Source organism: Thunnus thynnus, chromosome 9 (genome assembly GCF_963924715.1).
Source record: "Thunnus thynnus chromosome 9, fThuThy2.1, whole genome shotgun sequence".
Lineage (NCBI taxonomy): Eukaryota > Metazoa > Chordata > Actinopteri > Scombriformes > Scombridae > Thunnus > Thunnus thynnus.
The window spans coordinates 35,420,621-35,432,021 of NC_089525.1; the positions used below are offsets into that span (position 1 = coordinate 35,420,621).

An 11,401-nucleotide genomic window follows, 5' to 3' on the forward strand; every position below is an offset into this window, starting at 1 on the left:
AGAGGTGACGGTAGAGGTGACGTATGACGGTAGAGGTGACGGTAGAGGTGACGTATGACGGTAGAGGTGACGGTAGAGGTGACGTATGACGGTAGAGGTGACGGTAGAGGTGACGGTAGAGGTGACGTATGACGGTAGAGGTGACGGTAGAGGTGACGTATGACGGTAGAGGTGACGGTAGAGGTGACGTGTGACAGTAGAGGTGACGGTAGAGGTGACGTGTGACGGTAGAGGTGACGTATGACGGTAGAGGTGACGGTAGAGGTGACGTGTGACGGTAGAGGTGACGGTAGAGGTGACGTGTGACGGTAGAGGTGACGGTAGAGGTGACGTATGACGGTAGAGGTGACGGTAGAGGTGACGTATGACGGTAGAGGTGACGGTAGAGGTGACGGTAGAGGTGACGTGTGACGGTAGAGGTGACGTGTGACGGTAGAGGTGACGTATGACGGTAGAGGTGACGGTAGAGGTGACGGTAGAGGTGACGTATGACGGTAGAGGTGACGGTAGAGGTGACGTAGAGGTGACGGTAGAGGTGACGTATGACGGTAGAGGTGACGGTAGAGGTGACGGTAGAGGTGACGTATGACGGTAGAGGTGACGGTAGAGGTGACGGTAGAGGTGACGTATGACGGTAGAGGTGACGGTAGAGGTGACGGTAGAGGTGACGTATGACGGTAGAGGTGACGTGTGACGGTAGAGGTGACGTGTGACGGTAGAGGTGACGGTAGAGGTGACGTATGACGGTAGAGGTGACGGTAGAGGTGACGTGTGACGGTAGAGGTGACGTATGACGGTAGAGGTGACGGTAGAGGTGACGTATGACGGTAGAGGTGACGTATGACGGTAGAGGTGACGTGTGACGGTAGAGGTGACGTATGACGGTAGAGGTGACGTATGACGGTAGAGGTGACGTGTGACGGTAGAGGTGACGGTAGAGGTGACGTATGACAGTAGAGGTGACGGTAGAGGTGACGTATGACGGTAGAGGTGACGGTAGAGGTGACGTATGACGGTAGAGGTGACGTATGACGGTAGAGGTGACGGTAGAGGTGACGTATGACGGTAGAGGTGACGTATGACGGTAGAGGTGACGTGTGACGGTAGAGGTGACGGTAGAGGTGACGTATGACAGTAGAGGTGACGGTAGAGGTGACGTATGACGGTAGAGGTGACGTATGACGGTAGAGGTGACGTATGACGGTAGAGGTGACGGTAGAGGTGACGTATGACGGTAGAGGTGACGTATGACGGTAGAGGTGACGGTAGAGGTGACGTATGACGGTAGAGGTGACGTATGACGGTAGAGGTGACGGTAGAGGTGACGTATGACGGTAGAGGTGACGGTAGAGGTGACGTATGACGGTAGAGGTGACGTATGACGGTAGAGGTGACGGTAGAGGTGACGTATGACGGTAGAGGTGACGGTAGAGGTGACGTATGACGGTAGAGGTGACGGTAGAGGTGACGGTAGAGGTGACGTATGACGGTAGAGGTGACGGTAGAGGTGACGTATGACGGTAGAGGTGACGTATGACGGTAGAGGTGACGTATGACGGTAGAGGTGACGGTAGAGGTGACGTATGACGGTAGAGGTGACGGTAGAGGTGACGTATGACGGTAGAGGTGACGGTAGAGGTGACGGTAGAGGTGACGTATGACGGTAGAGGTGACGTGTGACGGTAGAGGTGACGTGTGACGGTAGAGGTGACGGTAGAGGTGACGTATGACGGTAGAGGTGACGGTAGAGGTGACGTGTGACGGTAGAGGTGACGTATGACGGTAGAGGTGACGGTAGAGGTGACGTATGACGGTAGAGGTGACGTATGACGGTAGAGGTGACGTGTGACGGTAGAGGTGACGTATGACGGTAGAGGTGACGTATGACGGTAGAGGTGACGTATGACGGTAGAGGTGACGTGTGACGGTAGAGGTGACGGTAGAGGTGACGTATGACAGTAGAGGTGACGGTAGAGGTGACGTATGACGGTAGAGGTGACGGTAGAGGTGACGTATGACGGTAGAGGTGACGTATGACGGTAGAGGTGACGGTAGAGGTGACGTGTGACGGTAGAGGTGACGTATGACGGTAGAGGTGACGTGTGACGGTAGAGGTGACGGTAGAGGTGACGTATGACAGTAGAGGTGACGGTAGAGGTGACGTATGACGGTAGAGGTGACGGTAGAGGTGACGTATGACGGTAGAGGTGACGTATGACGGTAGAGGTGACGGTAGAGGTGACGTATGACGGTAGAGGTGACGTATGACGGTAGAGGTGACGGTAGAGGTGACGTACGACGGTAGAGGTGACGGTAGAGGTGACGGTAGAGGTGACGTATGACGGTAGAGGTGACATATGATGGTAGAGGTGACGGTAGAGGTGACGTATGACGGTAGAGGTGACGGTAGAGGTGACGTATGACGGTAGAGGTGACGGTAGAGGTGACGTATGACGGTAGAGGTGACGTATGACGGTAGAGGTGACGGTAGAGGTGACGTATGACGGTAGAGGTGACGTATGACGGTAGAGGTGACGGTAGAGGTGACGTATGACGGTAGAGGTGACGGTAGAGGTGACGTATGACGGTAGAGGTGACGTATGACGGTAGAGGTGACGGTAGAGGTGACGTGTGACGGTAGAGGTGACGTATGACGGTAGAGGTGACGTGTGACGGTAGAGGTGACGTATGACGGTAGAGGTGACGGTAGAGGTGACGGTAGAGGTGACGTGTGACGGTAGAGGTGACGGTAGAGGTGACGTATGACGGTAGAGGTGACGTATGACGGTAGAGGTGACGGTAGAGGTGACGTGTGACGGTAGAGGTGACGGTAGAGGTGACGTATGACGGTAGAGGTGACGGTAGAGGTGACGTATGACGGTAGAGGTGACGGTAGAGGTGACGTATGACGGTAGAGGTGACGTATGACGGTAGAGGTGACGGTAGAGGTGACGTATGACGGTAGAGGTGACGGTAGAGGTGACGTATGACGGTAGAGGTGACGGTAGAGGTGACGTATGACGGTAGAGGTGACGTATGACGGTAGAGGTGACGGTAGAGGTGACGTGTGACGGTAGAGGTGACGTATGACGGTAGAGGTGACGTACGACGGTAGAGGTGACGTATGACGGTAGAGGTGACGTACGACGGTAGAGGTGACGTATGACGGTAGAGGTGACGGTAGAGGTGACGTGTGACGGTAGAGGTGACGGTAGAGGTGACGTATGACGGTAGAGGTGACGTGTGACGGTAGAGGTGACGTGTGACGGTAGAGGTGACGTATGACGGTAGAGGTGACGGTAGAGGTGACGGTAGAGATGACGTGTGACGGTAGAGGTGACGGTAGAGGTGACGTGTGACGGTAGAGGTGACGGTAGAGGTGACGTGTGACGGTAGAGGTGACGTGTGACGGTAGAGGTGACGTATGACGGTAGAGGTGACGTATGACGGTAGAGGTGACGTGCGACGGTAGAGGTGACGTGCGACAGGCTGACAGAGGTCTGCTGTGGCACCTGAAGACCCAGACTCACCTGCCCTCCACGAGCCATCATGCTGACCCAGATGGTGCTGGTGGGACGGGATGAGTTCTCCAGGCAGGACCGACACTCTCCGGTGAACGCGTACTTTGAGTCTTTCTTGGCAAACACATACACAGTGTTGGTGGCCATCTTCTCCTGTGCAATCAGCACCTGAGAGAAACAGACAGTTACAGACGTGGACCCACAGACAGAGACACAGAGCAGCGGTTCATGGTGATGTCACAGTGTACCTTCTCGGAGCCATTGATGATGAAGTAACCTCCGGGGTCCAGTGGACACTCGTTGAGCTCACACAGGTCACGATCCGTCAGCCCGCTCAGCAGGCAGTAGGTGGAGCGAAGCATGATGGGTATTTTCCCAATGAAGGTTTTCTGGTGCTGAGTCTGCAGTTGGTCCTCACCCTCCTTAATGATGGTTTTAGTGATGTCCACGTACAGGGGGGCCGAGTACCTGAGGGGGGACAGGGACCAGGTGAGAACAGGGACCAGGTAAGACCAGGTGAGACCAGGTATGACCATGTGAGACCTACGTGAGGTTTCGGAGTCGGGCTTCATTGGGCATCATGGGGGACGGTGCTCCGTCTCTCTCCCAGTGGGTCGGCTTGGACAGGTAGATCTGCTCAAACTTCAGCAGGTAACGAGGCTGAAACAGAGGTCACAGTGATGTCACAGTGATGTCACAGTGAAACACAGCAGCTCTATTGATTGATTGATTGGTTGATTGATTGCTCACCGGCTCCTCCACCTCTCCAGAGGTGTGCTGGGCTTCAGCCTGCAGGTCAATGGGCGGAGCGTCCTCCACGATGCGCTGAACCGACATCTGGATGAACTCATCGAACGAGTCCAGCTGCTGCCGCACCAAACCCTTCTCGTCAAAATACGAGCTGCAAGAGAGCACAGATAGTAAATACTGTCAGTACAGGGACAAGTACTACAAGTACTACAAGTACTACAAGTACTACAAATTAACCTCTGACAGTAAAAAAACTGTTTCTGTTTGAGATGTTTGATGCTTTATTCTATATCTATATATATTTATTCTATATTGGTTATCAGCGCTTCATCATTAAACAAAAAGATATAAACATTTCCGTGATGTCTGCTACAGAGTAACTGATATTCGACAGAAATGTTCTGTGAAACAATGAAAATAGAGTTCTGTTAATGTGTCTATCAACAGTATTGATGATAATCAGTATCAGCCAGTTCAGCACAGGTGAGGTTACCTGATGACGATCCAGCAGGCTTCCTGCCACAGATCTGGAGTGATTTCATCATCGTCCTCGTCATACTGGTTATCTGACAAACAGCACAGACAAAACGGGGTTTGTGTTTAGTTGTGTGTGTGTGTGTGAGAGAGAGAGAGAGAGAGCGTGTGTTTGTGTATTGCTGTGTGTGTGTGTGAAAGTGTTTATGTTTTAATGTGCGTGTGAGTGTGTGTGTGTGTGTAGGAGCGTGTGAGTGTGTGCCTGTGATTGAGTTTTATTGTGTGCGTTTCATTCAGAAACATTATCCATCACAGCCTTTGATTAGCCTGTTAGCGGAAAGAAAGCACCGCGCCATTAGCATTAGCTGTTGTTAACTTGCTGTTAAGTGAAGGATTTGTTTTTCCAGATGAAGCTAACGTTAGCATGTTAGTCTGAGTGTTAGTGAATGTTCTCAGATGAAGCTAACGTTAGCATGTTAGCCTGTGTGTTAGCAAATGTTTTCAGATGAAGCTAACGTTAGCATGTTAGCCTATGCGTTTACGCAGTAAGAGTTTGATTGTTTTCAGAGCAGAAGCTAACGTTAGCTAGCAGCTAGCAGCAGGAGTTGCCGTTGTTTATATGTAGAACTGAACGTGCGTTAATAAAATTTAACCGGCCGCTGTGTTGATGAATTTTCTCCAGGTATGAACAGACAGCAGCTCACCTTCGTCCTGGTCGTACATGTTTTCTCCTCAGAAGAGATCAAGTCCAACAAACTGAGGTTCCGACACGCGCCCCGGAACATAAACTACACTTCCGGCTTCTTCTTCCTCTGTACTGCGGCTGCGCGAGGAGATGATGCACTGCTGCCCTCCTCAGTTTGTTCCGCGGTACTGCAGCTGTTACCTGTCCCGCAGTAAATGTTTCACATTTGAAATATTTAATAATTTTATAAAATACAAATAATTGTAAAAGGTGATACTGGTCTTTACAAAATATCAGTGTGTCACATTTCAGATGTCCATTTTTTCCTCTAAACTTCTCACATGGTTTCATTTCAATAAATATTTAACTGATACAATATTTCACCAACTCCAAAAATCATACTTGTATTTCAGCTGTTATGTTTGTCAACTTTTCATTTGCCTGTTGAAAGTGTTCTGTGTCTGCGATGAACCCTGTTGAGCTCACCTATGCCGTCTGGAGTCAACTAGACTCCATCTGCCTGAATCTGTGCTTTCATATGGAGGAGAAACCATTGTTCTGTTTGCTGCCACCAACCACACCTGTCTTCCTTTATGCTTGTTAAGTGTGTCCATAAGGGAGTAATAGTGTACTGCTTAATCTATTATTCTGTAAAGTTCCTTAGTTTGATAATCTCATGTGTTTGTTTAGTGCCATTTATGGATAATTCCAGTGTCTAACTGATGTGAGTTGTAGAAATTCCTCCTTCCTTCCCAGACCTAGATGGGCTGGACTTAGTCTCAACCTAACGGGCCACACCTGAACTGATAAGAGGCCTGGCTCAGGCCTTGCTCAGTCTTTCCCTTTGTCTACTGCAGCAGGTTGACTTCTTCTCCAGTTGACTGTGCATAAGATCTTCTTTGAGTAAGTTAAGGAAATTTGTTGTAGTTATTATGCTTTCTTTGTCTAATGACCAAATGAGCATTTTGAATTAAGATTTAAAGTATTAGAGTACGTTTTGCGTACTGATTATCACTTTGATTAAGATTTACTAGAGTACCTTTGTTTGCTGATTGTTGTTTCATCTGCCTTTTTAAGCCTTTAAATCATCTATGACAGTCAACTATATGTTGAAAAACCTGTTTACAAGACAATGAACTGTTGAACAGCTCTCATCTCTGGTCCTCTGGCTCTTTAAATAACCCAGCTACCACAAAGTCAAGTTTTTACATGTGTGTTTGAATATTATTTGAACTCTGTTCAAAGCCACTGACAATTTGAGTTTAATAATTAAGAATAGTTAAGATGAATTGTTCTGTAATGCCTCTGCTTGTGTAATTGATAGACTCACCATTTAATGAAGTTAAGGGGGCTCCAGCCCTCTATTAGGTCATACTCTCTGACAGTTTGGCGTAAATAATTTTCAGCTGCATCGTCAGTATGAAAGGTTCTACATAATTGTAATTGTGTTTATTTGTGTAAATATGTTGTTGTGCAGACTCATGGCAGAGCCATGCTTGTTTTTCTGCCGCTGTGTTTGTGTTGGAGTCACTCTGTGTCACTCCTGACGTTTTTCTGCCCTGTCAGCGATATTTTGGAGCAGACAGGAATGTTGATCCTGAGATTAAAGCCTCAACAAAAGAGAGCAGCAGCCGTCACAACAGAAGCTCACATAGTTTCAGACGACAACACAGAGCCCGTCCTCTATATGACAACAGCACACCGCACCAAACATCACAACCACAGAGGACGTGCACACAGACACATCTACAGACACTCGGACGCCACAAAATCCAATCGCTTCAACTTCCTCTCAGACGTTTCCAGACTTTTTGTATTTTGGTTTTATTTGAGTTCCTGAGTTTTCATCCATGATGTTTGGCAGGACTCTTCTACTGGTCTGTGTGGCCATTTTCTTCTGTGCAGGTAAGACTGGATCAGTCTCATAATAATGTGACAGATTTGATGTGACAGTTGATAAAAAAATGAAATCAGAACAATAAATGTCATATTTGAAAATATAATAGCAAAAACATCCAGAATAAAGTTGAGCATCATCAAATATTTATGTCAGTTTTCACTGTATGAATTAGATTCCTCCATGTGTACAGAAATAAAGTAAATACACCTGCAGTTGCAAAGGATTGTCATGCTTAGTCTCCTAAAACTGTTGTACAGCTTGTGATGATAACATGACTTTCTGTTTACAAAGCTGATTGCTTTTGATTGGATGTCACTACAGATGTTTCATATCATGTCACAAAACCCTTAAACCACTGAGACATTTCTTGATGATTCAGTCTGATTTATTAAACCTGTAGACAGTCAAATGTTTGACAGTAGTTACAGAGAAATGAAGAAGAATTTTTAACGCAAACTGTAAACAGACCAGGTGAGGCAGTACAGAGTCATGTGTGTGAACATGCAATAGTGGAATAATTGCCCTAAAAAAGTTTATTGTTCCTTTTGCAGATGCTGAGGATAAATCCAGACTCTACAGGAGGGTAAGTAAACAAAAATCATCCTACAATGTCTTTTGTAAAACCTGAACATGTTTTAGTAACTTGAATTCAGAGTTTCAGTAAATGTAACTTAAGGAACTAGTTTAAACATCATATTCACTTTTAACCAAAGTTTCCTTGAACATCTTAATTGTTTGACAGTATCATTTGTAGATAATCAGGTCAAACTCTGAAACTGATTTGGTGTCACGTGTGTTGTCCCTCAAGTCACTAAATACTGACCACGACAATAATTTTCATAAAGTCTGAAATATTTTTTAAACTTTTAGTTAACAAAGAGCATTAACTTGATCAGAATAAAACAAATTAAACCAATAAATATAAGATGATATAAGTAAGATGATAATCAAAAATTAAGACATACAATTGGTAAAATCAGGATAAACTCTGGTAGAAGTGTTTTTAAATAAGAAATTAAAATGTGCAAAGACTGAGTGAAAGACTTTGTACCTTCTGTTTTGAATTGTGTTGTTTGGAGCAGATAAATGCCTGTATAGAGAATCTGAGACTAAACTCATCAATAAGATGTGAAAATCAAACTTAAAATGGGTTTATACTGCAGTGATGTGGTGCTGCAGTAATCCAGGTGTGAGGAATTAAAAGCATGTCTGACATTTAATGATTGAACAAACTTCATGGTTTGATGTGTAAAACACGAAACAGGCTGATCTCCTCTAACAAGGTACTAGCAGATGGCAGTAATCAGGACTCAGTAACAAGAATAACAGTTTTACTGATGCCAATAAAAATGTTTAGAACTCTAGTTTTTACATTATATAGACATTATCCAGCTAACATTTCTTGACCCACCACCAGAGAAGAACAGTGATGTGGAGCAATTTCCAAAAACATTTGTGTATGTCTAGTGCCAACTCACTGGCTTTCTTTGGCACTAAACAGTAAAAACTTGTTATATGAATTGAAATAATATGTATTTTAAGGTGTTTAGTTTTGGAGGTTCAAATTATATGAGGAGGAAATGTAAATGTATACAAACTGCTGTTGACTGCAAATCCTCAAACTGCTAGTGTATAATCTGAATGTGGGTAACAACTTGTGTCTGACCTGTAATGTGAGAATATCAGGCATAACATGTGGGATGTTGTCCTCTCAATTTGCTGCTGCAGCCCTCCTGTGTAGGAATGAGCGTGACCCAGGCATGTCCTCTGAACTACTCTCCAGTGTGCGGCAGTGATGGCGTCACCTATCCAAATGAATGTTCTCTTTGTGTCCAGAGATTGTGAGTCCTTTAACAATCAACAACAAACAGATTAATCTCTCTGTTTATTCTGTAACACTGACCCTGTTTTATAGAAAAGACTCAGACCTCCTTTATGTTACAGGCTCATCATTCTCCTTCTTACATAACACTAACCATCTGATAACAACTCACTTTAGTAGTTAAATTTGTTTAAAAAAAAACAACTTTGAACTTGTTTGATTCAATGTCTTTACATCTCTCTAACACTGTTATTTAGAAACATCATTGTCCTCTAATCTAAACCATGTTATTAATTCAACTGTGTTGATTAAAGACTCCTAAAGTTAACAAAGCACTCATTTTGACCTAAACTATGATATTTTCCTAACTAACTATAGTTTAACCACAGATTGTTAGTTTATGGACCAATCACAGAATCAGGACTTGTGTTGATGACCAATAACAACTTCAATCTGGGACTTATTTAGAGCAAGGCATGAACATTGATGCAAAAAATTATGAAACATTTGTAGTGTTTCATCATTCAAACATTTAATTCCATAACTTAAGTTTCATTTATTGTGAGCTTCTATGTTTTGAGGCTGAATGATTGATTATGAAATGTAAACATGTCAGGGTGTAGGTCTACATCAGCAGCTTTATCATGTTGTAAGAACACCAGACTGTAGTTCCTCTAAACTGACACCCGTACACAAGTAGATACAAAGGTAGAAACAGTGTACAGTAAAAATAATTTAATTGTTGATCACTGATTTATTGATCATGTCTCTTCAGGGAGAAAAACGCAGACATTTTGATTGTCAAGGATGGACCCTGCTGAGGATCACATCATCAAGATACTGTGTAACTGATGACATCATTACATGTATGACTTGTTTGAATGTAGATGTTAGTAACTACACACAGCTATAATTTTATAATGATGTGCTCATATTTCTGTAAAGTTGTTTTTCACTGAAATTTTTTTCCAATAAAGATTTTCCCTTTGTCTGAGTCAAGCTTCATTACTTTGATGTATGTGGGTTAAAAACCACTCCAGAGTGGCAGAAAACTGGTGGGGGCCAAGAGGCTGGTAATGGGTATGAGTTTGTCATGGTGACTCTTCCCATTTTTTGTTAATGACTAAACAGTTGAAATGGAGAGCCAAAGGAATTCACAAGCTGACACGTCACTCAGAGTTCCCAACGCCGTTTGCCTACCAAGGAGAAGGCGATAGAGGGGAAGACAAAAAAGAAAAGAAGACAAAGGGGAGAGAGAGGAAAGAGAAACAGGAAAGGAAGGGTTTTCAATGTTTTAGTTGTCAGAGATGGGTTTGGTTTTGGGTTTGTTAAGGTTTCTGAGTGTCCCTTGCAATGTGATCCTCAAATAACTTGTGACAGGAAGTAGCTAGAATTTTGAAAGTTTGTAGTTAAAAGTAAATTATTTTAAATAAAGGCATATAAATAAATATTGAACATTTTATAAAATATCTTTATTTATGGTTTATTTGATAGACAGATACAGTGCACATAGACAAATTGAAAACGGCTATCCAATGCAAGGATCATAGTGTTTATAGTGTATGCTAATTTGCTCCACCCATCTGTATAAAGGCTTTTGTGAAAAAAAGATGAAAACAGTGAGATAAAAGGAAGGTAAGCTGAATATAGCTAGATACAATAAAACACACATTTAGTAGTAACCTAGCTACAGAAAAGTAGACATGAGTACAGATTTGTTGCTGTATCAACCAGGATGTGAAGTGAGTTCCATGACTTTGCTCCTTTCACAGAAAATTCTGTCTGAGCAAAATATGGTTTGCAGAATTAATAGATTAATACATTTCTAAAAACTGGGCACTCCCCGTATCAGTAAAATGGAAAAAGGGGAATATAAATATTGGTTATAGGCAGAAAACTGATATCTGTAGGGGTACCACCTTTAATTATTTTTGACAAGAAGGTTGTAGGATGAAGGGAGTTGGTATGCTTATTTGATGTGCTTTGGGCATGGCTTAAAATGATTATTTTTTTGCTGCCACAACCCAGACTGTAGGTGGTGAGTGTACCAAAGTTGGCGTGGGTGAATGTGTCATCCAACTGCACATGTGTACTAAGTTTGGTGCTCCTAGCACTTTCCTTTGGTATGGCTGCCATAGGTTCACCTTCAAAATATGTTATTAATTTTTTTCAAAGTATCTATATTTTTTATATCTCAAGAACAGAAGGTCAGTTAGGGTTAGAAAATCCCAAGATTAGATCTAGATACA

General features: G+C 44.0%; 2 protein-coding genes across 2 annotated transcripts in view; one reads left to right on the plus strand and one right to left on the minus strand.

Moving 5' to 3' along the window:
* Positions 1-5,571, minus strand: part of polr2b (RNA polymerase II subunit B) — a 21,702-nt gene extending 16,131 nt beyond the window's left edge. Inside the window, exons 1-6 of the mRNA XM_067598306.1 lie at positions 5,450-5,571; positions 4,765-4,837; positions 4,272-4,422; positions 4,069-4,181; positions 3,770-3,989; positions 3,531-3,689 (exon numbers count right to left, since the gene is read on the minus strand). Of these exons, the coding sequence (XP_067454407.1) occupies positions 3,531-3,689; positions 3,770-3,989; positions 4,069-4,181; positions 4,272-4,422; positions 4,765-4,837; positions 5,450-5,468 (735 nt within the window). The 5' untranslated portion in view covers positions 5,469-5,571. The remainder of the gene's footprint in view (positions 1-3,530; positions 3,690-3,769; positions 3,990-4,068; positions 4,182-4,271; positions 4,423-4,764; positions 4,838-5,449) is intronic.
* Positions 5,572-6,228: 657 nt separating this feature from the next.
* Positions 6,229-10,146, plus strand: LOC137188688 (probable pancreatic secretory proteinase inhibitor). The gene is made up of 5 exons (XM_067598312.1): positions 6,229-6,333; positions 6,997-7,335; positions 7,882-7,913; positions 9,059-9,171; positions 9,928-10,146. Exons 2-5 carry the CDS (start codon positions 7,281-7,283, stop codon positions 9,971-9,973), a joined length of 246 nt encoding a protein of 81 aa, XP_067454413.1. The 5' UTR covers positions 6,229-6,333; positions 6,997-7,280; the 3' UTR covers positions 9,974-10,146.
* Positions 10,147-11,401: the final 1,255 nt, after the last annotated feature.

Excerpts from the sequence above, each read along its gene's own strand:
- LOC137188688 (XM_067598312.1), top strand. The coding sequence starts at position 7,281 with ATGATGTTTGGCAGGACTCTTCTACTGGTCTGTGTGGCCATTTTCTTC. Across the intron at positions 7,336-7,881 it reads GGCCATTTTCTTCTGTGCAG|ATGCTGAGGATAAATCCAGA; the intron begins GTAAGACTGGAT and ends TTCCTTTTGCAG. Across the intron at positions 7,914-9,058 it reads AATCCAGACTCTACAGGAGG|CCCTCCTGTGTAGGAATGAG; the intron begins GTAAGTAAACAA and ends TTGCTGCTGCAG.